Genomic DNA, 27,852 nt, shown 5'->3' with positions numbered 1-27,852 from the left:
AGAAATTTATTAAATGACTATTAAGATTACAAACTATCAAATATCAAGAGTTAAATAGAATGGAAGTGCTAACTGCATTAATCACATAAAAACTTCTTTAAAAAGCATTTTTTAAAGCTCAAAGTTTCTTCTACTCGCTAACATTGGTTATAAAGTAAACATAGTAAAGTAATACAGTAACTTCTACAGATCAAGTTAATAAATAACAAAGACTAGGAGGATCACATTTAAAAGTGGTCTATAAATTTCAAAGTATTAGGAAACATACCATTACATTCAACTTATAAAAACTCCTAAAACATTATTTTAGTTAAATTGTAAATATTCATAAATAAATAACACACACACACACACACACACACACACACACACACACACACAGAATACAAGTGTTAAACAAAATGTTAACTACCTTGTTAATTATTTAAAACCACTGCCAGTGATTAATCTTGACTTCAAGAGTGTAAAATCATTCCTGGACTTTAGCTTTCCCATAAAATGGACAAAATAGTTCATTAATAAAGACATTATGGCACATGAAAACATTTATGGGCTAATCAGAAAAAAACTGAGACCAAAAATATAAAACTCAAAAATTGTTAAAAATCAAAACTAGAATTTATACATGCTAAATTTTATAAGAAAAAAGAATAAGAGAAACTTAGGAAAATGAAGGAAAATTAATTTTGTACTTCTCACAATCAGTTATAATTATTTTTTGTCAAGAACTTCTGGTTAAGATTACAATATATTATGAATAAATGCTTAGACAAAAAATAAAAAAGGTATTACATAATGATAAAGGAGTCAATTCATGGAGAAGAGATAACAATTGTAAATATCTATGCACCCAATATAGAAGCACCTAAGTATATAAACCAAATATTTACAAACATAAAGAGAGAAACTGACAGTAATAGTAGAGGACTTTAACACCCCCTTTAAATCAATGGATACCATCCAGACAGAAAATCCAGAAGTAAACAGTGGCTTTGAATAACACATTATACCAGATATATTTAACAGATATATAAGGAACATTCCATCCAAACACAGCATAATACACATCCTTTTCAAGTGCACCTGAAAAATTCCACAGGACAGATCACATGTTGTGTCACAAAACAAGTCAGATCAAATTTAAGACTGAAATCCTATCAAGCATCTTTTCCAGTCACAGGAGTATGAAAGTAGAAACCAATTACAAGTTGGGGGTGCAGGGGGGGACAAAAAATATAGAAAATGTGGAGGCTAAACAACATTCTCCTAAACAATCAATGGGTCAATGAAGAAATCAGAGGAAATCCAAAACACATGGAGAAATATGAAAAAGGAAGCACAATAGAGTCTAATCTTTGGGACATAGTGAAAGCAATTCTTAGAGCATTCATAGTAATATAGGCCTACCTCAAGGAACAAGAAAAAAAAACTCAAATAAACAACCTAACCTTATGCCTAAAGGAACTAGAAAAATAACAAAACCCAAAGTCAACAGGAAGAAAAAAATAAACAAAGATCAGAGAGAAAATAAATGAAATGGAGACTAAAGACCAATAAACACAGAGCGGGTTCTCTGAAAACAAAACTGACAAACCGTTAGCCAGACTAATCAAGAAAAAAAGAGAAAGGACTTAAACTCAGAAATCAAAGAAAGTAACAACTGACACCACAAACATACAAAGGATTATAAGAGAATATGAAAAATTATATGCCAACAAATTGGATAACCTAGAATAAATGGCTAAATTCCCAGAATCATACAATCTTCCAAAACTCCATCAGGAAGACACAGAAAATCTGATCAGACTGATTACTAGTAACAAAACTGAACTACAATCAAAAATCTTGCAACAAACAAAAGTCTAGGACAAGATGGCTTCCCAGGTGAATTCTACCAAATATATGAAGAAGAGTTAATACCTATTCTTCCCAAACTATTCCAAAAAATAGAAGAGGAAGGAAAAGTTCCAAATTCTTTATACAAGACCAGGATTACCCTGATACCAAAATCTGACAAAGACAGTATATTAAAAAAAAAAAAAAAAAAAAGTCCACAAACCTACAGGTCAAAATCCCTGATGAACACACATGCAAAAATTGTCAACAAAATATGAGCAAGCCAAATTCAAAAATACATTAAAAGAATCATTCACCCGATCAACTGGGATTTATTCTGGGGATGCAAGGATGGTTAAATACATGCAAACTAATAAAAATGAAGGATAAAAACTATACGAACACTCAACAGATGCAGAAAAAGCATGAGACAAAATACAGCATCATTTATGAGAAAAACTCTTAACACAATGGATTCAGACAGAACATACCTCATAATAAAACCTATATATGGAAAACACATGCTTAACATCAATGGTGAAAAACTCAGAGTCTTTTCTCTAACTAAAATCAAGAAGAAGACAAGAATACCCACTCTCACCACTTTTATTCAACACTATACTGGAAGTACAAGTCACAGCAATCAGACAAGCAACAGAAAGCAAGGAAGCAGTAAAACTTCCACTCTTTGCAAATAACATGATACTGTATACAGTAAGTCCAAAAGACCACCAAAAAACTATTAGAATTAATAAATGAATTCAGTGGGGTACCTGGATGGCTCAGTCGGGTTAAGCATCCAACTCTTAATTTCAACTCAGGTCATGATCTCATGGTCAGTGGGATCAAGCCCTGTGTCAGGCTCTACAATGACAGTGCAGAGCCTGCTTGGGATTGTCTCTCTCCCTCTCTCTCTGCCCTTCCCCTGCTTGCGCTCAATCTCTCTCTCAAAATAAATAACATTAAAAGAATGAATTTGGTAATGTTGCAGGATAGAAAATTAATATACAGAAACTGCTGCACTTCTATACACTAATCAATGAAGATGCAGAAAGAAAAAAAAATTCATCCCACTTACAATTGCAACCAACCAACCAACCAACCAACCAACAAAAAACCTAGGAATAAATTTAACCAAGGAGGTGAAAAGCCTATGCATGAAATTTATAAGACTCTGATGACAGAAAATGAAGATGACACAAACAAATGGAAAGATATTCTATGTTCATGGACTGGCAAAATATTATTAAAAATGTCCCTACTGCCTACAGCAATCTACAGATTCAATGCAATCCCTATCAAAATACCAACAGCATTTTTCACAGAAGAAACAAATAATCCTAAAATTTGTACTGAACTACAAAATACCCTTAATAGCTGAAGCAATCTTGAGAAAAAAGAACAAAGGTAGAACCATCACAATCCAAATTTCAAAATAGTACTACAAAGCTATAATAATCAAAACTGTAGGGCACTGGCATAAACACAGACATATAGATCAATGGAACTGAATACAGACCCCGGAAAATACCGACACTTATACAGTCAATTACAAGAATCTACAATGGGGAAAAGACAGTTTCTTCAACAAAAGGGTGCTGGGAAAACTGAACAGCTACATGTAAAAAAACAAAAACAAACAAACAAACAAACAAACAAAAAAACTGAACCACTTTCTTATACCATACACAAAAATGAACTAAAAATGGATTGAAGACCTAAACATGACACCTGAAACCATAAAGCTTCTAAAAGAAAATACAGATAACAGTCTCTTGGACATCAACCTTAACAACATATTTATGGATATGTCTCCTGAGGCAACAGAAACAAAAGCAAAAGTGAACTATCAGGACTACACCAAAATAAAATGTTTTTGTACAAAAAGGAAACTGTCAACAAAACAAAAAGCAACCTACTGGAGATATCTTCAAATGATTCATCCGTTAAGGGGTTAATTTCCAGAACATATAAAGAACTCACACAACTCAAACCAAAAAGCAAATAATCCAATTAGAAAACAAGCAGAGGATCCGAGTACTCATTTTTCCAAAGAGACATACAAATGGCCAAAAGACACACAAAAAGATGCTCAACATCACTAGCCATCAGGGAAATGCAAATGAAAACCACAATAAGATATCACCTCATATCAATGAGAATGGCTAGTATCAAAAAGACAAGAAATTGTAAGTGCTAATGAGGATTTGGAGAAAAGGGAACCCTCATGCAATGTTGGTGGAACTATAAACTGGTGCAGCCACTATGGAAAACAGTATGGAGATTGCCCAAAAATCATAAATAGATACACCATATGATCCAGTAACTCCACTACTGGGTATTTAACCAAAGAAAATGAAAACACTAATTTGAAAACATACCTGCATGCCAATGTTTATTGCAACATTATTTACAATAGCCAGGTTATGAAAACAACCCAAATGTCCATCCATAGATGAATGGATAAAGAACATATGGTGTATATATATAGAATGGAATGCCAGCATAAAAAAGAATGAGCTCTTGCTGTCTGCAACATGAATGGACCTAGAGAGTATTATGCTAAGTGAAATAAGTTAGAAAAAGAAAAATACCATATGCTTTTACTCATATGTGGAATCTAAAACACAAAACGAATGAACAAATAACAAAAAAACAGAAAAAGACTCATAAACACAATAATCTTATTGCCAGAGGGTGGGGGCACACAGGGAAAGAGCTGAATAGGTGACAGGGATTAAGGGATACAAACTTGGTAGTTATGAATTAAATAAATCACAGCAATGAAAACTACAGCACAGGGAATATAGTCAACAATATTGTAATAATGTTGTATGGTGACAGACAGTAACTACACACATTGTGGTGAGCACTGCATAATGTGTAAAACTGATGAAGCCCTATGTGTGCATGTGAAATCAACTGCATATCAACAATACTTAGTAATTTTTTTTAAAAAAGAATAAATGGTTAGAGCAAGAAGCCACATGTAGTTACACATTTCTTTAGTCTCAAAAAACTTCACTAATAAATAGAGTCATTTTTCCTACCAACCACTCTGCCTGCTAAATAAAAACTATTGAATGATATAAACTTTTTGTGGGAATTAAGGAATCTACAAATCTGAAATACAGAAACTAAATTTTAACTTCAAATGTCTTAGAGACATATGTGAAAAACCTACATCTGGAGATGTAAGTTTATGCATTAACAAAGTGCAGTAACATATAATAATGATTTAAATTTGAAGAAATACTTTTAAACATTTTAAAATGTACACCAGGAATTATACTCACTGATCCTCATGTTTAATCTATTCTTAAAATGCTACCTGGAAAGGTTATATAGAAAGAGTTCACTTCATTTATAGGATACATAAGAAAATAAGCTAGTTCTCAAAAAATTAGGCTGAAATTAATTTGTTCAAGTTTAAAATTATCACAGGATATAATTACAAAAAAATATATCAAAATATTTTTTAAAAGCAATCATCATAAGTTTCTTGCAATTCCAAACTCAAAAGATAGCATTACATTATACTTTAAAGATAAACAGACACCATAAGGAAAAAAATGTTCTCATGTACAAAGAAGGCAGAACCAAGAGTCCAAGATTACCTGCACTTCCCTATTTGAGAACTCTTTTAGTTTAGGCAGCCTCTGACTACCTTCAGTTATAAACATTTTTAAATATAAAACATTATAGGATTTGGAGTATTTTCTGAAGCACAAACAATTCAAATCAGAGATAAAGACAAGTAGCACTGCAAAAATCTAATCTTTCGTTAATATCACTTAAATCAGGGTGAATATTAATTAAAAAGACTGGGTGAGCAGGCCATAACAGCTACAGAATAAGAAGTAGAAGACAACAAACTGTAAAGGTTCTGTTAATATTTAGAATATTAGCATTTAGTTAGGATTAACTAATATTTAGAATACTAAATGTACAGCAATAGATCTCAGAAATTTTCTAAAATATTTAAAAAGTAATCTATTTGGACTAATGAAACAGGTCTCATAAACTCGTGAAAATTTAGATTTAACACTTGCAAGTTAACAAGTCACTGACAAATATGGAACCCTGCCATATTTCTATCTCCAAATCAAAAGTTCCTTTAAATATAGCAAATTGTAAGTATTAAGGTAAATGACTTAATAAAATAAAACCCCAGTGTAGCAGTTAAGAAATTACAAATAGTGTCCCAAAAACAATCATCAAAAAAACTGAAAAGCACCTGAAAATCTGATAGTAAAAACCTGGTATCATTTTACTTAAGTAAATGTTTAATAAGTGACTTACAAACAATGAAATATACTGATAGAAGTACTTGGGAGCATAGGAAAATTAAAGGAATAAGCTGTATTTCATCTATTTTAAAATGTCCTTTTTATCCACATTTTAACATGTGAATCTGGGATTGCCATCAACCTGGTTTTAAGTCAAGTTATGGCAAAGAAGAGTTCTTCTCCTGTCAGTCACCCAGGGGCATTATGAATCTGAGACCACACTGAATTCTTGCCTCAAGGTTTTTCAGACAATAGAAGCAACATGAATTCAGACTGCAAACCTCAATTAGTACTGGCTTACAGTTCAAAATCTCAGGCAAGTTTTTTTTTTGTACACCCTCTGTTCAGTGCCAAGGTTGAGACATGGAAGATTCCTTTCTGTCCCCTTCTGTGAAAAAGTTTATTTCCCATCTAATTTTACATAAAGGTTGTAGCCTTTCAGTGTCACAGCTTTATTACAGGGTCCCTTTCTTGCCGTTTCAGGAATTGTATTTGTTCCTTCGGTGGCACATAAAAAAGAATGGTATAACCTAAAATTGACAGCATCTTATAATTAATCAAATATGTAAATCAAATGAAACTCCTTCTCCCTAGCATAATGATAAAAAATAACATTAATATTAAACAAAGAAAATAAAAATAAAGTTGTAAATACCTGTCATTTGTATACACTCTCAAAAGTCTTCTATCAAAATCACTTTCATATCTAAACCTCTCGTCCATTTCTTCACTTACTTCAGGATCTTGATCTGGTCTATAATAGTGTCTATCAAAAACACGATCCTCATTAAACTTGCTAAATCTTCTCTCTGGAATGTCAGCCTTGCTGGCAAACCTTTGATGTTTTTTATCGGAAATGCCCACTTCTTCATTAGTTTTTTTAATGATTCTTCTATTCCTTAATTCAATTTCATCATCTAGTTGTCGGTATCTGTTCTCCTCTAGTCTTCTTCGGTTTAGAAGCTCTTCATATGCCTCCGAAGGAGTTAAGACATTTCTCCTAGGACCCTCTGAATTTTCACAAGATGTTTGTATTTGTGAAGGTAAATCAGGCTTAACCTGACTAATAGGTTTTTTATTTCTTTGATTCTTGTCCTGGTCAAATAGAAAACAAGAAACAGATCTTAATACAATTCTATTTTTTTGATTCTTGTCCTGGTCAAATAGAAAACAAGAAACAGATCTTAATACAATTCTATTTTTTAAAAGGTAATTAAACCCTCAAATGACGCTGAGTCTACTTACAATCTCAACTCCAAGGCTTAATCACCCAAAGAAATATCTTTATAAAGAAAAAAAAAAAAAAACCTTCATGGAAATGCTATCCTTCAAAACATAATAAATATTAAATAAACCATCAACAGTGATATAAGTAAGTGGGTATAAAAAGAGAGGATAAACTAAATGCAAATTCCTATCCCAGGAAATATTAAAGCATACTTTGGCAGGTAAAATTGCTTCCAATTATTTCAAATTAAATTCTTAACACAAAGAATATAGAAAGTGCTCAATTTTGGGGCCCCAAAAACATCAACCATTTTTTTTTAATGTTTTATTTATTTTTGAGACAGAGAGAGACAGCATGAGCAGGGGAGGGGCAGAGAGGGAGCGAGACACAGAATCCGAAGCAGGCTCCAGGCTCCGAGCTGTCAGCACAGAGCCCGACGTGTGGCCCAAATCCACAAACCGCGAGATCATAACCTGAGCCCGTTGGACGCTTAACCGACTGAGCCACCAAGGTGCCCGTAACATCAACCATTTTTTTTTTTTTTTTCAACATTTTTTATTTATTTTTGGGACAGAGAGAGACAGAGCATGAACGGGGGAGGGGCAGAGAGAGAGGGAGACACAGAATCGGAAACAGGCTCCAGGCTCCGAGCCATCGGCCCAGAGCCTGACGCGGGGCTCGAACTCACGGACCGCGAGATCGTGACCTGGCTGAAGTCGGACGCTTAACCGACTGCGCCACCCAGGCGCCCCACATCAACCATTTTTAAATGTGGAAAAATATATATATAGCTAGAAATTGTCAATGTTCTAAAAATCACTTAAAATTAAAAACTAAAAATCACTTAAAGTCAATCTCTAAAATTATACCTCCCCAATAAAGTTAAAAAGTAGGGTAGATTCTTCAACATATGATAAAACCATTTATAAAACTAAATACTGTCCTGAGTTTAGTTCAATTTGGTTTACTCTTTAAAATATTTACATAAAAACCAAGTGAAATGTTTAACATACAAAAATATTATCAATAAAGTACAAAATATTCAACCTTTGGTGTTAAAGATTTACTTTAAAAGGAAAACCTACCTCAGTACTACTCTTTTCTACCTGTCTGAACTTTTCAGTGGATTCTTCCTTACCCCTGAGAAACTGATTATATTCTTTGTTGCGTTCAAGTTTCAATCTTTCCTTAAAATAAAAACCAAAAGGTAATGTTAAAATTCCAACTTCAGAAAAAAATACCTTTATGTCCAATCAAACACATACAACATAAGATATTACCCAGAATCAAGCACTGCTAATAATTTCAAGGACAGAAATAGTTGCAAGGCACAAGAGGGGCAGGAAAAGGTCTGAGACCACCAATGCAATTCCCCACATCCTTTCTTGTCACATTAAAATATGCATTACTATTTTTTAAAAAATTAAAATATGCATTACTATTTTAAAAAAAATTAAAATATGCATTACTATTACTACACACTTAGGTCCAGGTTAACACAGGAAGTCATTAATAGAAGGGAGGTGTTTTGGTTGTGAAACATCTCCATTTTATACATTTTATAAGTTACATCACTTAGTTAACATTTTCCAAAAAGCCATGCCCCATAAATCCATGGGATTCTAGGTTTGTTTACCAACAGCAATCTTAGAAAATCCAGGTGCACTCTGCAAAAGGCATTCATAAATAAAACCGTCCCACTAGTAAATACATGAGTGTGTTTGCCAGGAGAGTTGTCAGCATGTTTCCAAGGAGATTTGACCAGGTTACCTTCCTTCTTTCCTTCTCAGGGGTATCTCCTGCCTCTATTCCTCCACCCTACAGCCAAAACACCTGCTGCTAACCATTTCTTTCCCAAGTATAAAGAAGTTGCTTGTTGTATTTTAAACATAAGAAGGTAAAATTATCACAGACACTAATATAAGGTAAATGTTTTGTTGAAGCACAGGAAATGTTCTTAAGCCTTAATACTTCCACTGTCATTGAAACAGCACAATCTAAAAAAGAGATAAAGATTTAACTAGGTCATCTTTTGAAGCTTACTACTGCCCATTTGTCTTATGTACTATGTTGTGATCGCTCACCTAGCTTTGCAGTGCTTTATTAGTCCATCTCTAAAGAGTATGGACATATTATTTGTACAGTGATAGTAATACATTCAAATAGCCCCAGACCTCACCCTACATAAAAGCTCAGTATACTCTCATCTACTCATCTCACTGATAACTGTGACACATGAAATGAATTTAAAGCTCAAAACCAATGCTGAAAAATATATATTCTATATACTCAATTAATTCACAGATTAAAGGTATCTTCTTACATTGTTATAAATGTTACGTTCAGAAGTTTTTTAAAAAACAGCACAGAGACTCCGCAGACTTTTTTAAAAGGCATATATTCAAGTATGGGAAATGATACAATCTTCTGCTTGCATTTAAGTCAGGAGTATGTTCTTTAATTATCTTGATGCCTCATAAAACTATTACTCACAATAACTACTCCTATTCACCTACCTTAGCAGATAACCTCTCACCAATAGGAAGAGAAACTCCCAGAGTAGATGGATCTGTTTCACTCGTGGACAGAAAATTTTTCTGTATACATACACATTAAAAAAATATATTATCTAATTGCCTTTATAAAATGTTCCATAAATGTGTCTTACGTTCTATTTTCTAAGTGATTACTTATGCAGAGCAAAAGAATGAAATGGAGATGAAGACACAAAGTACAATTCTACAGAGTTCATAACAAAAGTAATTAGGAAACAGAATTTTCTTCCAATCAACAACTCCCTGAAGAAGAGAATCAGGTCTTAATTTTCACTTGCTACATACATATATGTATATTCCAGATGATTCAAAAGCATAGGAAAAAAGGAAACTCTTTTTCAATTTATATTCCTCATCTAAACACATATTCTTCATCCTCAGTGCCCTACTGTCCTTTTGTTCTTAAGGCCAATTTAAACTTGCTCACCAAGATCCGTGTGCACACTGCAATCATGTTTGTTTACTAATTTTCCTGTAATAATTTATGAGTGGATATCCACTCAAATGCCAGAAGATATAAACTACGAACACTGTTTCCTTATGTGTACCTCCATCCTTGATCATTAAACATTTAGAAAATGCAGTGTAGCAAAAAGACCATCAGGTTAGGAGTCAAAAGACATAGGCTCCAGGACTAGCCCCAACACTTAGTTCTGTCACACTGAGCAAGTTACCTAATCTTCCTAATCTAGGCTTCTACCATAAAATGAGAATAGTAACCGCTCTGCCTATCTACCAAAGCTGGCATAATGATCAAAGAGGATTAAAAATGTAAAATCTCGGGGTGCCTGGGTGGCTCAGTCAGTTAAGCGTCCAACTGTGGCTCAGGTCATGATCTTGAGGTCCGTGCATTCAAGCCCCATGTTGGGCTCTGTGCTGACAGCTCAGAGCCTGGAGCCTCCTTTGGATTCTGTGTCTCCCTCTCTCTCTTTCTGCTCCTCTCTCACTCTCGCACTGTCTCTCTCAAAAATAAACATTAAAAAAGAATGTAAAATCTCTTTGAAGGCTATAAAGCAATCACAAGGATTAGAAAAATATATATATGATCTCCAACTTTCTGGTACTGCTACTTTGTAGTCACAATCTAGAAGTTATTTAACTTCTCTGCCTCAGTTCTTTTGTGTGTAAAACAGGGATCTAAATCACTAGCTTATGAGGATTAAATCAATCAATATTTGTTAACCTATGTAGCTCCATGCCTTTTACTTATTCATTAATTATTGACTACCTAAAACAAAAGTTATTTTTTTTGGTGGTAGGGAGACAAAGATGAGAATATATTCCCTATATGTAAGAAATTTACAGTGTTGCTGGGGAAACAAATATGTAAACAATTAACTACAATTTAATGTACCAACTGCTATAATATAGTTATATCTAAAACATTTGGGAACAGTGATTAATAAAACTAAGCGATTAAAAAGGTTTCACTGAATCTGAATTTACAAATAATTTACAAATAAGTTGTGCTACAAAAGCTAATATGAAAGTTGGTTGTATAGAACTCTAAACTTACTTGTCAAGGAAAACAATAGGATACCTGACTAAATCCCTAAATCAGTTTAACCCTTATATAAAAAGTACACTATAAACCTAGCCATTTTGTAGTTATACATGTGCAAAAAACACATTCAGAGTTCCAACCCTTGGAAGACAGAGATACAGCACCCTCACTCCTTCACTGGGCAACTCCCTATAAAGGCCCAGGATAATGTTTGAAATTTTCAATAAAATGAAAAACATAATAAGGACAATATAGTGAGTTATTCAAAAGTCTAAATTTTAGTCATTCGCTCATTCATTCAATATTGAGAGCCTATGTCCCAAACTGTTTGAAACATCTGAGTTGCATCAGTGAGGAAAACAAAGATCCCTGCCTTCCTAAAGCTTACACTCAAGCAAAGGAAATTGAAATAATAAACATAAGGAAGAGTATGGTATGTTAGTAGATGATAAGTACTGTGACAAAAAAATTAAAAGAACAGGCTACAAACATTCCAGGCTTCTAAAGGATGGGAGAGGGAAGAATAGAAATCTAGAGTTCTCTTTTGGACATGTTCAACATAAGATACCCATTAGATTTCTAAGATAGGTAGCCAAATAGAGTAAGTGTGAGGTTCAGGAGAGAAGTCTGGGCTGGAAATACACATTTATTAACTCAATTTAAAATTTATTCTCCTGGGGCGCCTGGGTGGCTCAGTCGGTTAAGCGGCCGACTTCAGCTCAGGTCATGATCTCGCGGTCCGTGAGTTCGAGCCCCGCGTCCGGCTCTGTGCTGACAGCTCAGAGCCTGAAGCCTGTTTCAGATTCTGTGTCTCCCTCTCTCTGCCCCTCCCCCGTTCATGCTCTGTCTCTCTCTGTCTCAAAAATAAATAAACGTTAAAATTAAAAAAAAAAAAAAAAAATTTATTCTCCTGAGAATATATTCTCCCTGCAATGTTAGATGACCAAGTGTCTTTTGTTCTAAAAATTGGGAAAGAGATGGTAATTAATTGTTTTAATGGCTCTTCTTGGCAAAATTTAAAGATCTGATTTTTTGTAATTTAACTATCCACACAATCCAAGTCTGGAAGCCACAAAAAAATATCTAAAAAGAGTAGACTTGGAAAATACATATTCTAGCGGTCAAGGAAGCCACTGCAGCCACCTACCCAAATCCTGTTATTTTCTTTTTCCCTTGCCTTCCTTTCCATGTCCACGTTCTCATATGTCAACCAAAATGTGTCTCTTGCATATTAAGAAACTACTGCTCCTCTATCATAACCACATTCTTGATACTCCAACACCAAAACTCCTTCATATCCATTTGAATTTAAAGATTTGTACTCCTTGATTCTTTTTCTTTCTTGATTCTTTCTCTCCTTCATAAAGGCAATTTCTTCCTATGCCTCCTACCATCATTCTTTTTTAAAACCTTCTATCTATGAAGTAGATAAGTGAAAATGGTAGATACCAGAGGAAAACCTCACCTAACAAAGGAGTGCTGGGAGAGGGGACAAAACTGAGTACAAGGCGAGGGAGGCAGGCTGGAATACAAAAGACTTCAAATGCCATGCTAAGGAATATGCATTTTTATCCAGAAGCTCAGTGAGGAGACAATGAAGTATTTAAATTGGTAAGAAACAGGATCATTGTGGAAAGTAGCATGAACAGACTGAAAATTAGCGGGAAAAGAAGTGTTAAAAATCTGTAGCAATAATTTAAAATAAACACTAAGAATCTCTAATATGCAGAACTAACAGTCCTAAAACAGTTATTGAGCTCTTCACAGGCTGCTTAAGGAGGTATAGTGTTTCACACATATGAAATTAATAACCTAATCTGAGGTACCTGGCTGGCTTAGTCAGTAGAGCATGCAACTCTTGATCTCAGGATCGTGAGTTCAAGCTGCATGTTGGGCATAGAGCCTACTTAAAAAATACATACATACATACATACATACATACATACCTACACAAATAAAATTCCTTTAAAAAAACCTAATCTGATGCTTTCCTATCTGTCTACATCATTATTTTTTACTACTCTCAAAAATAATCTAGTCTAACCAACCTAGGCTGGTAAACCCAATATGCCTCATTCATACAAAGCTAAAGCCTCCCTTCCAAGTCCTTCTTTATTCTATATTCTCCATCTGGAAAACGTCCTCTCCTTGATTTACCCTCTAGTGTATCCAAATTCTACCTATCGTGTCTTACAAAATAACACCTTGGAGTCTCTCCTAATCATTATATCCTTATTAGGTATCAGTTTCTGACCTGTATGATGTCATCTCTACAACCAGACTCTTAAGACCCCTTGAAGATAAATTCGTCTTCATAAGTGCTTAAAAACTGTTGGGTGAATGATGATGGATGCGTGAGATACTTTTTTTAAAGTTCTGTAAAACTATAGTGTTTTTGTTTTCCAGTATAAATTTACAAATGCAGTCCATGCGTTTGGGTGCAAAAATATTGAGTAATCCAAATCCTGACAACACACTTTAAAAACATCTTAGAATATCCTGAGTATTATTAATTTTAATGTGATTAGCAAAATTAGAAGAAAAAAATTGGCATGCTGAAAACAAATGGGCCATAGAATATTTCTAAAAGATGTATAAGAAAGCAATAAAAATAAATGCAAAGCAGGAATCAAAAGGAATAGTGCCTGATTGTATTAATGGAAAATTATAATGTATAGACTGACATTGGTAAAAGGATACAAAATGTTACCATTCAAAGAGTCAAAATCACAAATGAAGTTATTTTTCTTAATAGTTTGAGAGCAACATCATAAAATGAAAATAACTGCAAGCTACTAGATCTAAAAAAATAAAAGAAAAGAGAAGAAAAGAAAAATGAAAGGAAAACGTTTTGCAGGCAACCCTACCTTTCTTTTCGCTTGTGTAATACCCTAAAGTCAAGGGAAACAAAGTATTCAAAGTTCTTTCTCTCCATGTGCACATCAGAATAAATAGGAAACCACTTAAACATTTGGAACAAACATTACAAAGTATGAAAAAACTATAGAATATCTTGAGATGACTAGAAACATCATGATTGTTTAAAATAATTTGGTAACTTCAAAAATAAATTGCATTTGAAAACTACAAGAAATCTTTAGCTTAGAAATTACATAATTTAACCAAATATACTTAAAACAAGGGTTCTGCTAAGTAAATATATTAAATCATAAAGCAAAGACTTGGGAGGTTAAATAAATATATTAAATGAAGTTTTTATAAGCTTAGCTGACAGGAAAATAATTAGCAACTAGAACCCCATGTGTCATTTTAATACATGTTTGGAGGGAGTAGAGGAGTTCGGAATCATAATTGGGCTATTTTAAACCATGATAACTCTACAGAAAACATGAACAACAAGAACTTACCATCAGATTTAAAATTAAAACCCACTACCCTGTTCCAAAGGTCAAGAGTCAATGGTACTAGTTCTCAGCACCATTTTTTTTCTACCAATGTCATACATGTCACTTAACTTTCACTATAATATCCTACTGCTAGATACCACTGAAAACCTAAAAATTAATACATATGACTAAAACCTTAGGAAAATAATTTAGGAGAATTCTGAAGCATAAGATCTGAAGCATAAATTAATAGAATTTATTACCTGAGTAAGATAGCGTCTGTAATCTTGCCTCAATTCTTCTTTTAGTTTATGTTTCTTCCGTTCATAATCTTCCCCAAGTGGTAAACTTAATCCATAATCAATTCCTAGAAAGAGAACAACTTAAATAATATAGCTCATTTTCAAACCAATGTCAATTTCAATACAATATGCTGTCACCAGAGCACAGTAGGTAAGAACACAGTCATGCTGATTCTGAGACCAGGATCGGGATAATGAATTGTTTATTTAAAATATTTCAGTAGGTCATACATTCACATAGGGAAAATATGCCTCCCACCCATGAACCTGTCACCTCGTTCTCCTGCCCAAAATAACCAACATCACTGTTTCTCGCATCTCCTTCCAGAGACTTTGTGCATTTATAAACAGATATTTTTAAATTACTGTGTCTGTCTGTGTGTGTGTGCATGCGCACGTTTACTTTATCCCCTTTAGATAAATGGTTCTGCATTGTTTGGAATGTGGCTTTTCACAGAGTACAAAATTAAAGCAAAGAAAAGCTGATTACCTTTACTTCCTCACTTAACCCTACTGAAATCTCTATAAAAACAAATACAACAATTTTAAGTTCTGTTTTAATTAATTAATAATGTGATTTTAACCTAAGAATATCTTTATTATAAAATGTTTGAGAAAAAATTATTAAAACTGTGTGGCTCAGGCTGAAATGTCCAAAAACTTTTAATGTTAAGCCACCAATTCTGACTTCACATAAATGGATATTAATTTTTGTTGTGGCAAAATATACATATTACAAAATTTTCATTATAACCATTTTTAAGCATATGATTCAGTGGCATTAAGTATTTTCACAGTGTTGTGCAACAATCACCACACACACAAAAGGTGAGCCCACTTCTAGAATTTTTCATCATTCCAACAGAAATTCTGTAAAAGGATGTTAATATTTTAAGGAAAACTTTAATTTAGAATTATGTTTCATTACATAGAGTTCAAAAACCAAATGACATCTTGGGATGGTAACAACAGTGATGGCTGCACAACTTGTAAATACACTAAAAATCAGTGTTGTATAATTTAAATGGGTAAATTTTATACTATGTACATTATATCTCAATAAAGCAGTTAAAATCAAATAACACTACTTTGGAAACATTTTAACAGTAAAATACTATGTCAAGAAGCACAGATATTGAGTGTTTAGATTTTTGAAGCTCCTCTCCCTTCTTCTACTCCTACCATGTAATACTACAGTTTAAAAAAATTATCATTTTTAAAATTTAAATCCAAGGTAGTTAACATATGGTGTAATAATGATTCCAGGAAGGGGTGCCTGGGTGGCTCAGCTGGTTGAACGTCCAACTTCAGCTCAGGTCATGATCTCACAGTTCGTGAGTTCGAGCCCCACGTCCGGCTCTGTGCTGACAGCTCAGAGCCTGGATCCTACTTCAGATTCTATGTCTCCCTCTCTCTCTGCCCCATCCCCACTCATGTTCTGTCTCTGTCTTAAAAATAAATAAAAAACATTTTTAAAAAATTAAAAAAAAATAATGATTCCAGGAAGAGAACCTAGTAATTCATCACTTACATATAACACCCAGTGCTCATCCCAACAAATGCCCTCCTTTAATGGCCATGACCCACTTAGCCCATCCCCCAACAAATATGCCTCCAGCAACCCTGTTTGTTCACTGTATTTAAGAGTTTCTTATAGCTTGTCTCACTCTCTGTTTTTATATTATTTTTGCTTCCCTTCCTTTATGTTCATTTGTTTTGTATCTTAAATTCCACATATTCATGAAATTGTATAGTATTTGTCTTTCTCTGACTTATTGCGCTTAGCATAAAACACTCTAGTTCCATACACATTAGTTGCAAATGCCAAGATGTTATTCTTTTCAATTGCCGAGTATTATTCCATTATAAATACATATATCACACCTTCTTTGTCCATTCGTCCATCGATGGACATTTGGGCTCTTTCCATACTTTGGCTATTGTCAACAGCGCTGCTACAAATACTGGAGGGCATGTGTCCCATCGAATCAGCACTCCTGTATCCTCTGGATAAACACCTAGTAATGCAATTACAGGGTCGTAGGGTAGTTCTATTTTTAATTTTTTAAGAACCTCCATACTATTTTCCACAGTGGCTGCACCAGCTTGCATTCCCACCAACAATGCAAAAGAGATCCTTTTTCTCCAATCCTTGCCAACATCTGTTGTTGCCTGAGTTGTTAATTTTAGTCATTCTGACTGATGTGAGATGCTATCTCATTGTGGTTTTAATTTGTATTTATTTCCCTGATGATAAGTGATGTTGAGCAATTCTTCATGTTTGTTAGCCATCTGGATTTGTTTGGAAAGTGTCTATTCGTGTCTTTTGTCCATTTCTTCACTGGATTATTTGTTTTTGGGGTGTTGACTTTTGATAAGTTTTTTACAGATTTTGGATACTATCACTTTATCTGATAGGCCATTTGCAAATATCTTCTCCCATTCCACTGGCTGCTTTTTAGCTTTGCTGATAGTTTCCTTTGCTTTGCAGAAGTTTGTTATGTTGATGAGGTCTCAATAGTTCATTTTTGCTTGTTTCCCTTGCGTCCGGAGACATGTAAGAAGTTGCTGCAGCCAAGGTCAAAGAGGTTGGTGCCTGCTTTCTCCTTGAGGAATTTGATGGCTTCCTGTCTTACACTTATGACTTTCACCCATTTTTTAGTTTAATTTTGTGTGTGGTGTAAGAAAGTGGTCCAGGTTCATTTTGCTGCATGTCACTGTCCAGTTTTCCCAGCACCACTTGCCGAAGAGACTGTCTTTATTCCATTGGATGTTCTTTCCTGCTTTGTCAAAGATTAGTTGGCCATATGTTTGTGGGTCCATTTCTGGGTTCTCTATTCTGTTCCATTGATCTGAGTGTTTGTTTTCGTGCAAGTACCATACTGTCTTCATGATTACAACTTTGTAATACAGTTTGAAGTATGGAACTGTAATCTATTATGTGATCTATTCTGGAAATGTTCCATGTGCACTTGAGAACAATGTGTATTCTGCTGTTTTAGGATGAAACATTCCCAATGTATCTGTTAGGTCCATCTGGTCCAGTGTGTCATTCAAAGCCATTGTTTCCTTGTTGATTTTCTGCTTATATGATCTGTTGCTGTAAGTGGGGTGTTGAAGTCTCCTACTATTTTGGTATTATTATCAATAAGTTTATATTTGTGATTAATTGATTTATATATTCCAGGTGCCTCCATGTTGGAGGCATAAATACAACTGTTAGATCTTCTTGGTGGATAGACCCCTTAATTATCATATAATGCCCTTCTTCATCTCTTGCTACAGTCTTTATTTTAAAATCTAGATTGTTTGATATAAGTGTGGCTACTCCAGCTTTCTTTTGGCGGCCATTATCATGATAGATGGTTCTCCATTCCCATACTTTCACTCTGCAGGTGTCTTTAAGTCTAAAATGGGTCTCTTGTAAGCAACATATACATGGGTCTTGTTTTCTTATCCATTCTGTTACCCTATGTCTTTTGATTGGAGCATTTAGTCCATTGAACTTTAGAGTGAGTACTGAAAGACATGAATTTAGTGCCATTGTTGTGCTTGTAGAGATGGACTTTCTGGTGATGTTCTCTGGTCCTTTCTAGTCTTTGTTGCTTTTGGTCTTTTATGTTTTGTTTCGTTTTTTCTCCAAAGAGTCCCCCTTAAAATTTCTTGCAGGGCTGGTATAGTCGTCACGAACTCCTTTAGTTTTTGTTTGTCTGAGAAACTCTTTATCTCTCCTATTTTGAATGAAAGACTTGCTGGATTAAAAATTCTCGGTTGCATATTTTTCAGATTCAGCATGTTGGATATATCCTGCTAATCCTTTCTGGCCTGCCAAGTTTCTGTGGATAGGTCTGCTGCAAACCTGATCTGTCTTCCCTTATAGGGTAAGGACTTTTTTCCCTTACTCCTTTCATAATTCTTTCCTTGACTGCGTATTTTGTGAATTTTACCATGATATGCCTTGGTGATAGTTGGTTTTTGTTGAATCTAATGGGAGTTCTCTGTGCTGCTTGGATTTTGATGTCTGTGTCCTCCCCAGATTAGTCAAGTTTTCTGTTATAATTTGTTCACAGAAACCTTCTGCTCCTTTCTCACTCTTCTCATCTTCTGGGACTCCTATGATTAGAATGGTATTCCTTTTTAATAAGTCACAGAGTTCTCTATGTCTTGTAATGTGATCTTTTACCTTTGTTTCCCTCTTTTTTTCTGTTTCATTATTCTCCATAATTTTATCTTCTAAATCACTAATTTGCTTCTCTGTTTCATCCATCCTTGCTGCTAAGGCATCCATTCAAGATTGCATCCCAGTTACAGAATTTTTAATTTTGTCCTGACTAAATTTTATATCTTTTATCTCTGCAGAAAGGGATTCTATGCATTTTTCAATACCAGCTAATATTCTTATTATAGTGTTTCTACATTCTAGTTCAGGGATCTTGCTTATATCTGTAATAATTTAGCCCTTGGCTGTCATTTCTTCCCGTTTTCTTTTGGGGTAAATTCCTTCATTTTGCCATTTTGGAGGAATAAAAAAACTGATAAAATACAAAATTTTAATTTAAAATAAAAAAATCAAATATGTAATACTATAGTATAAAAATTATCATTTCTAAACAGAATAAAATTATTTTCCTTAATGAAAATATAGATGAAATAACAAACTGCAGTTTATAAACTGCTATGAATTTCACCATATTTGTACTTTATTTGCACACAATGCACCTAAATGATGGGACTTGCCATAAAAGTATCATATATCTGCTTTATTACATCACAAATATTTCAGCGGGGAAAGACCCATGCAGTATAAATATAAATGAATGTCTGTTGATTTTTATGGAATAATTAAATTCCACTTTCCACCATGAACACCATGGAATTCTCTTGATACATACCTCTGGCTTCCATAATCCTGGTAATAGTGGGTAAAGCAGAGGATTCCTTAGAATCCTCTCACTGATGCTCTCAACACTCCCAAAAATATCCCATATGCTTAAAATTTTAAATCATCCTAGAAAAGCATTCTTTCTTCAAAAAGAATCTAACTTTATTTTTAAAGATAACAGAATTGAAGCCTAAAGAGAGAAATTTTTGATTCTCACATTCAGAATAGAGTATCACACATGGAACAAAACTATGAAGTCAATGAACGTAAGGCCATGCTTTCTTCAATTTTATAATGCCTGGCATACAAGCTATACCCAAGAAACGTTCACTCAATGAATGTATGAATGAGTACATGAGAATGAATGCCTGAATAAGAGGAATGAATGAGAGAATGGGAAAAAACACAATTCTTAATATTTCATTTCTGCTTTTAGGCAGTCTGACTGCATGGAAAGCATAATAAGTAGTAACTAAAGTTACATATCCTTAGTCACAATGGTTACTCTGTTGTGTCAAGGAGAAAAAGAAAACAAGGATGATGTCTCCCACCATGTGAGGCTTTCCTACTCGGGGAACAGTAATTTACAGTTTCTGAAGTCATATATTTAGATTTTACCACTGTTTTCCAATCCTGCTTGCTGGATATGTGGAAGAATAGAAACTAAAATATGATTTTCATTTATAAATAACTATTTATACTGATTTCAATTTTATTTATCAAGAATATTTGCTTTTTACTATTAACTCAATACTGTCTTAAAAGACAAAGACAAGGAAGAATAATACATAATGCCTTCTGAATTAGTTTAAATGTTATTAGTTTAAGGTTTAGTCAACAGAAAATACTAACTGTTTAATTCTTCTTTTGTCATCCAGTACCAACATTTCATGGCATTAGAGGTAGGTAAGACAAAATTAAGAACTGTATGGAACAATTTTAATATTCTGTTCATTTTAAACTATGCATTAACTATGGCATCTCAATGGACTTAATGAGCTAAGAAACATGGTCAGACTTACTTATTCAGAGTAGTTGTCTTATGATGGTTCTACTGGCAAGTAAAGCAGTAGTCACCTTAGGGTCATTTGAAGTGATGTCACTTCACCAAGTACAACATCAGTGACTCTAAGCCAGTTAACATTATGCTTCAGAACTACATCAATTAGAAGTATTAGTTTCTATAGTGGCTATGGGCTAAATAAACTATTCAAAATAAAGTACACAATCTTTTTAAAGTTAATTTACTTCTAACATAGCACTCATAATAAATGCTTTATAAAACAAATTACCTAGGAACACTTAGTTTTTTCTTTCATTATATCACCATCAGAAGTTATTATGTAAACATAATCAAAAGACTAGTTATAGGAAATAATAAAAGGACTTTTCATGAACAGGTGAGTTATCAAGTGACATAACTGCTTTAATAGAGGAGGACACTGTACTCAAACTTTAGCTATAAAGGTATGACTACAAAGGACTCACTTGACTTATACAAACTGCAAAAAGGCAGTAGAATGTCTGGCATTTAATCTGTAATAAGAGAAACCTAAGACTACAAATGCTGAAAAGAATGTTAATTGAAAATGTAACTTAAAAAACTAGAAAACCATCAACAATTTCCTGTTGCCTGAGTTCCAAAATCTTTACATTAACTGTAGTATTTTTACCTTAGTCTAAACCTCAGAGCTTCTATGCAATTGATAATTCTGCAGTTGCTTCTTTTCTGATACTTTTTAAATTAAACAATGTAATTTATTTCTTCCTTATTCTTTTCCAAATTTCCATGAGTATAATTGTATTTAAAAAGAATTTTTAGGGATGCCTAGGTGGCTCAGTAGGTTGAGCATCCAACTCTTGCTCTCAGCGCAGGTATTGATCTCATGGCCTTGAGTTCAAACCCCATACCCAGCTCCACGTTGGCAGTGAAGCCTACTTTAAAAAAAAAGTAAGATAAAATAAGATGATTTTTTAAAAATCACACAAAAATTCTAGTAACAAGAGTAAAATCTCTTTATCTTACTTTGTTCATCTGTAATCACTTTACTTGATTTCCAAAATAATTACTTCTAAGCATGAAAAATAAAATAAATCAAGAAAGTTTTAGAGCCTAAAATACAGATCAACAGTATTTTGACATAAGGTTGAGAGTTATTACCTGGATAAAAAACACATAGGGACTATGGTCATGGAAGATGGATCCTTCAAGTACCCAAAGTTTAGTGTGGGAATTGAAAAGGAACCAGAAAAAATGAAAAGGTGTGTGTTGGGAGTCCTCAGAGGTACCTTCTGGGTGATTCACTAGAAAGATTCACAGGATGCATTATACTCATAATTACAGTTCTTCCCCAATGGAATCACATAGAACATGCTTAATTCTTCCAGCAACAAATTCTGACAACATATGTGAAGCTCATTAGAGACTCAGTGCCCATAGTTTGTTTGGAGCTGTTCAGACAGGCACCCTTTGTCTAGCACATATCAAGATTCCAGACTCCCCAAAAGGAAAGCAGGTGCTCTGCATAAGTCACATGGTTTATAAAATTTAGGCACAATGAGCCTTATCATTTAAGGTAAGTTTTATGTCAGTATAGGGAATTGTCTGCTAGCTAAGTTCCAGATACTAGCCAAAGATCAGCCTTGCAACCAGGCCCTTCTAAGGATAGTCAGTCCCAGACCTGCTTTTTTCCTATGCAAGGAGGAACTAGTAAAAGCAGAGGAAAACCAGAAGACTCTAGAAGCCAAGTGAAGAAAATACTTCTAGAAGTGGTAAGATGTTAGGTGAAGCAGTTAAGTTGAAAAATACAAGATTTGAGGGGCACCTGGCTGGTTCAGTCGGTGAAGCGGGCAACTCTTGATCTCAGCGTTGTGAGTTTAAGCCCCATGTTGGGTGTGGAGATTACTTAAAAACAAAATAAAATCTTTGGGAAAAAAAAAAAGGAAAGAAAAAAATATGAGATGTGAGAACCACTCATTAAATGTTGCTATGTAATGGGCTATTACCTTGATCTTTGTGGGTGAGCAGCACAAAAGCAAGCCTGATCGGACAAGTTTGACAGAGACCAAGGTGAAAGGACTTGGAGATAATAAATATAGACAACTCTAACTTTTGCTAAAAAGAACCTAGAAATTGACAGTAGCTGGAGAAACATAAAGGATTTTATAAAATAGGAGATACTATAGCAATGCATAGATTCTGAAATAAATGATCTAACAGGAAAAATATCTGTGATTCAGATGAGGAAGAAAATTGATGAAGTGATAGTATTTTCAGTCAAAAGGGAAGACAAGATGCTATATAAGTAAAGCAGTTGGTCTAAGGCACAATGACAACCTCTGGTAATAGAAGACAAGGCAGAATATATGGTACAGGTGTGGGTTGGCTGACAGATGGAAGGAGATAAGGGTAAATTCTAATTGCTTCGATTTTTGCAGTGAAATAAAAAGTAAAACCATGGGCTGGGGACTGGAGAATAGAATTTATACAGAGAGGAAAAAGATAAAACAGCTGCCTTGTAGAGTCAGACAGCAAATATTAGGGAAATTTAGTAGAACCACCAACAGGATTGAGGACCCACCTTGTATCAGTAGTCAGTACTTTATAAGACAAAGGGAAAGAAAGGCAAGAAAGATGAGGGGGTGCAAGGGAGTCAATATACTGGACCACAGAATTTAGACTGCATAAGGAAGGAAATAATGAAAGAGTAGGTCCGTAAGGGAGTAGAATCAATCAATGGTAGGTCGTAGTAATGTCCATTATTTGGAATGTCAATTACTTGGACTATTTGTTGGAGGCAGGGTACAAGATAAAATTAACTGGAAAAAAAATGGAAGTGGTCATCAAAGAAAATATTTGCAACTATAATTCAGTTACTGGCAACATAAGTCTGGGATATGACAATTAGAGTAGGTAGCTGAGGAACTGAAAACAGTATCATGAGATGAAGAAGTCAAGAAACTTAAGAGGTACTAAAGTCAAGCTGTATTACAAAGCTGTAATCATGAAGACAGTACGTACTGGCATAAAAACAGACACTCAGATCAATGGAACAGAAGAGAGAACCCAGAAATGGACCCACAAACATATGGCCAACTAATCTTTGACAAAGCAGGAAAGAATATCCAATGGAATAAAGACAGTCTCTTGGGCAAATGGTGCTGGGAAAACTGGACAGCGACATGCAGCAAAATGAACCTGGACCACTTTCTTACACCACACACAAAAATAAACTCAAATGGATGAAAGACCTAAATGTAAGACAGGAGGCCATCAAATTCCTCAAGGAGAAAGCAGGCACCAATCTCTTTGACCTTGGCCACAGCAACTGCTTACTCAACATATCTCCCAAGGCAAGAGAAACAAACACAAAAATGAACTATTGAGACCTCATCAAAATAAAAAGCTTCTGCACAGTGAAGGAAACAATCAGCAAAACCAAAAGATAACCAACAGAATGGGAGAAGGTATTTGCAAATGACATATCAGACAAAGGATTAGTATCCAAACTCTATAGAGAACTTATCAAACTCAACACCCAAAAAATAAATAATCCAGTGAAGACATGAGCAAAAGACATGAATAGACACTTCTCCAAAGAAGACATCCAGATGGCCAACCGACACATGAAAAAATGCTCAACATCATTCATCATCAGGGAAATACAAATCAAAACCACAATGAGATACCACCTCACACCTGTCAGAATGGCTAACAACTCAGGCAACAGATATCGGTGAGGATGTGGAGAAAGAGGATCTCTTTTGCACTGCTGGTGGGAAGACAAACTGGTGTGGCCACTCTGGAAAACAGTATGGAGGTTCCTCAAAAAATTAAAAATAGAACTACCCAATGACCCAGCAATTGCACTACTAGGTATTTATCCAAGGGATACAGATATGCTGTTTCGAAGGGGCACATGCACTCCCATGTTTATAGCAGCACTATCAACAATAGCCAAAGGATGGAAAGAGCCCAAATGTCCATCGATGGATGAATGGATAAAGAAGATGTGGTATATATATACAATGGAGTATTATGCAGCAATCAAAAAGAATGAAATCTTGCCATTTGCAACTACATGGATGGAACTGGAGGGTATTATGCTAAGTGAAATTAGTCAGTTGGAGAAAGACAAATATCATATGACTTCACTCATATGAGGACTTTAAGAGACAAAACAGATGAACATAAAGGAAGGGAAACAAAAATAATATAAAAACAGGGAGGGGGATAAAACATAAAAGACTCTTAAATATGGAGAACAAACAGAGGGTTACTGGAGAGGCTGTGGGATGGGCTAAATGAGTAAGGGGCATTAAGGAATCTACTCCTGAAATCATTGTTGCACTATATGCTAACTAACTTGGATGTAAATTTAAAAAAATAAAAATAGGGGAGCCTGGGTGGCTCAGTCGGTTGAGCGTCCGGCTTCGGCTCAGGTCACGATCTCGCCGTTTGTGGGTTTGAACCCCGCATCGGGCTCTGTGCTGACAGCTCAGAGCCTGGGGCCTGTTTCAGATTCTGTGTCTCCCTCTCTCTCTGTTCCTCCCCTACTTGTGCTCTCTCTCTTTCTCTCTCTCAAAAATAAACATTAAAAAAAATTTTTTAATAAAAGTAATTAAATTCACGATTGCAATGGGCTAACACTGAAGAATAATAGTCTTTTTATCCATCTCAAAAAAAAAAAAAAAAAGCAAGTGAGTACAAGAGACTATAATGTTGTAAATTTCAAAGATGTCAAGTTATAGGGAGGACAGGAGGCATGATAGTATGGAAGTCCCAAAAGAAGAACATGTCATTTACTCCAACTCCAAATTAAATTAGGTAAGAATGCAGTACAGCATCTGACACACAGTAAGCGCTCAGTATAGGTTATTTGGTAGTAGTAGCAACAACTGCAACAACAGCAGAAAGAATAGTGGACTTTAATGTTTTTAATACATTTAATTTTTTGTTTATTTATTTATTTTGGGAGGGTGAGGGGGATTGGACAAGGGAGGGGCAGAGAGAAAGGGAGAGAGAGAATCCCAGTCAAGTTCCACAGGGCTCAATCCCAGGAGCCATGAGACCATGACCTGAGCTGAAATCAAGAGTCAAACGCTCAACCAACTGAGTGACCCAGACGCCCCTGAACTTTAATATTTTTACTGACCTTTCAAATATTAGGATCTTTCTTAATTTAAATTACGGTTTTTGGTTTCTCTTGCAAATGTATAAAGTATCAGAAAATCTAAATTTTCTGTCAAATCCCAAAATACCTACTAATTTTAAGCACATCCTACTATGGAAATCAAAGAAAACTTTCTCCCAGAAGCCCAATTTTTTAAAGTTGAGGAATACTGTATGTACAGCAAAAAGTACAACCTTAAGTATAATGCTCAAGGAGTTTGTTCAAACATATGCACTCATTAAAACTATTTCTTTACACCTCAGAAGGCACACTTATGCTCCTTCCCCATTAACACTCCCTCCCAGAGTTCACAAGTATTCAGACTTCTATCAGTGTGGATGTACTGGATCTGTTTCTTGAACCTCAAATAAAAAGCTTGTCATCTTTTGCATTTTACTTCTTTCACTCAATGTTATGTCCATCAGAGTTAGCCACGCAGCTATATGCAGCAGTGGTTCATTCTTTTCACTTTGTGTCTTCTCTCATTGTATGAATACAGTACAACTTTTTTTAATCCATCCTGTTATCAGGCATTTGAGCTTATTCATGCTGTTTGGGAGGGTGGGGAGAGCACTATTATAAACAAAATTCCATTGACGTTCTTGTACACGTCTTTCAGTGGACACATGTATTTCTCTTGGCTATATTCCTAGGAGCAGAATTGTTGGGTCACTGGATAAGGTCACAGGGTTTAGTTGAGATTGCCAGTTTTTCCAAGTTGCATTATTATCCATTCCTACCAGCCACTTGCCCACTCTTGGTTCTGTAAGTTCTTTAAATATAAGACATCATACCTGTGTGTAATGATGTCTTACTGTAGTTCCAATTTGTATTTTCCTAATGACTAATGATGCCGAGCACCTTCTCAATGCATTTGGATTTCCCTCTTTTAAGAATAGCCAACCAAGTGTTTTGTCCATTTTCAGATTTCAGTCTTTTTAGATTTTCAGTCTTTTTCTCACGGATATGTAAATTTTATGTACACATACATATAAACATACGTGAATCTTATACATATGGCTGCCTTTTCCCATTCTTATGTATTGTGATGAATAGTTTTCTCCACCAGGAGTTTATTGTTGGGGGCTTGATGGCTTTTACTAGAACAACAATGACATCTTCAATCCTATCAGGGTTCTCTTCCACAGTGTTGACAATCCTTTCCATGCAGTACCATATGTAATGAGCTATAAAGGTTCATACAACTCCCTGATTTAGAAGCTGAATTAAAGATGTTGTGTTTGGGAGCAAGAAGGCCACTTCTACACCTTCAGTGTTGAACTCATGGGGTTCTGGGTAGCCAGGGGCCTTGTCCAACATCAACAGATAGTGATACCAGGAACAAAGCACAAACATCAATGGAATCAATCTAGAAAAAAAGTTCTTATTGTCTAGCCCTTCTTGCCATACAACCAAAAGACTGGTAGCTGGTGTTTATCTTTTCCCTTCAAGACTCAAAGATTAGCAGCTTTAAATGTAAAGGCAGTCCTGATCATAAACCCAAATGCATTTGCGCAAAACAGTATGGTTAGCCTAGCCCCTCCTGCCTTAAATCCTGGTGCTCGCTTTTTTTTCTTACTAACAAATGTCCTTTATGGCACTATTTCTTTTTCTTTTTTTTTTTTTTTTTTTTTTTAGAATAGGACATCTTCATCTGCCTTAAAACCTGTTCAGACAAATATCCTTTCTCCTCAGTGATTTTCTTAGTGCTACCTAGAAACCTGTCTGCTGCCTCT

General features: G+C 34.8%; 1 protein-coding gene across 15 annotated transcripts in view; it reads right to left on the bottom strand.

Annotated features, from left to right (window-relative positions):
- The window catches only part of CSPP1 (centrosome and spindle pole associated protein 1), a 154,168-nt gene that overhangs the window by 94,164 nt on the left and 32,152 nt on the right, over positions 1-27,852 (bottom strand). For 7 of the 15 annotated variants that reach the window (XR_013553383.2, XR_009603485.3, XM_060610672.3 and 4 more), the window contains exons 4-8: positions 15,023-15,126; positions 14,280-14,303; positions 9,870-9,950; positions 8,439-8,540; positions 6,781-7,220 (exon numbers count right to left, since the gene is read on the bottom strand). Coding sequence is in view for 13 of the 15 variants with exons in the window: in XM_060610672.3 (XP_060466655.3) it covers positions 6,781-7,220; positions 8,439-8,540; positions 9,870-9,950; positions 14,280-14,303; positions 15,023-15,126 (751 nt within the window). In the remaining 2 variants the exon portion in view is untranslated. Of the gene's footprint in view, positions 1-6,780; positions 7,221-8,438; positions 8,541-9,869; positions 9,951-14,279; positions 14,304-15,022; positions 15,127-16,945; positions 16,965-27,852 lie in introns of those variants that run through there. The other 8 variants (XM_060610683.3, XM_060610680.3, XM_078441467.2 and 5 more) reach the window with 4 other exon arrangements.

This window comes from Panthera onca, chromosome F2 (genome assembly GCF_046562875.1).
Source record: "Panthera onca isolate mPanOnc1 chromosome F2, mPanOnc1 haplotype 2, whole genome shotgun sequence".
Classification (NCBI taxonomy): domain Eukaryota; kingdom Metazoa; phylum Chordata; class Mammalia; order Carnivora; family Felidae; genus Panthera; species Panthera onca.
Note: the sequence above shows the minus strand (reverse complement) of the source record. Positions and strands in the feature narration are given on the sequence as shown.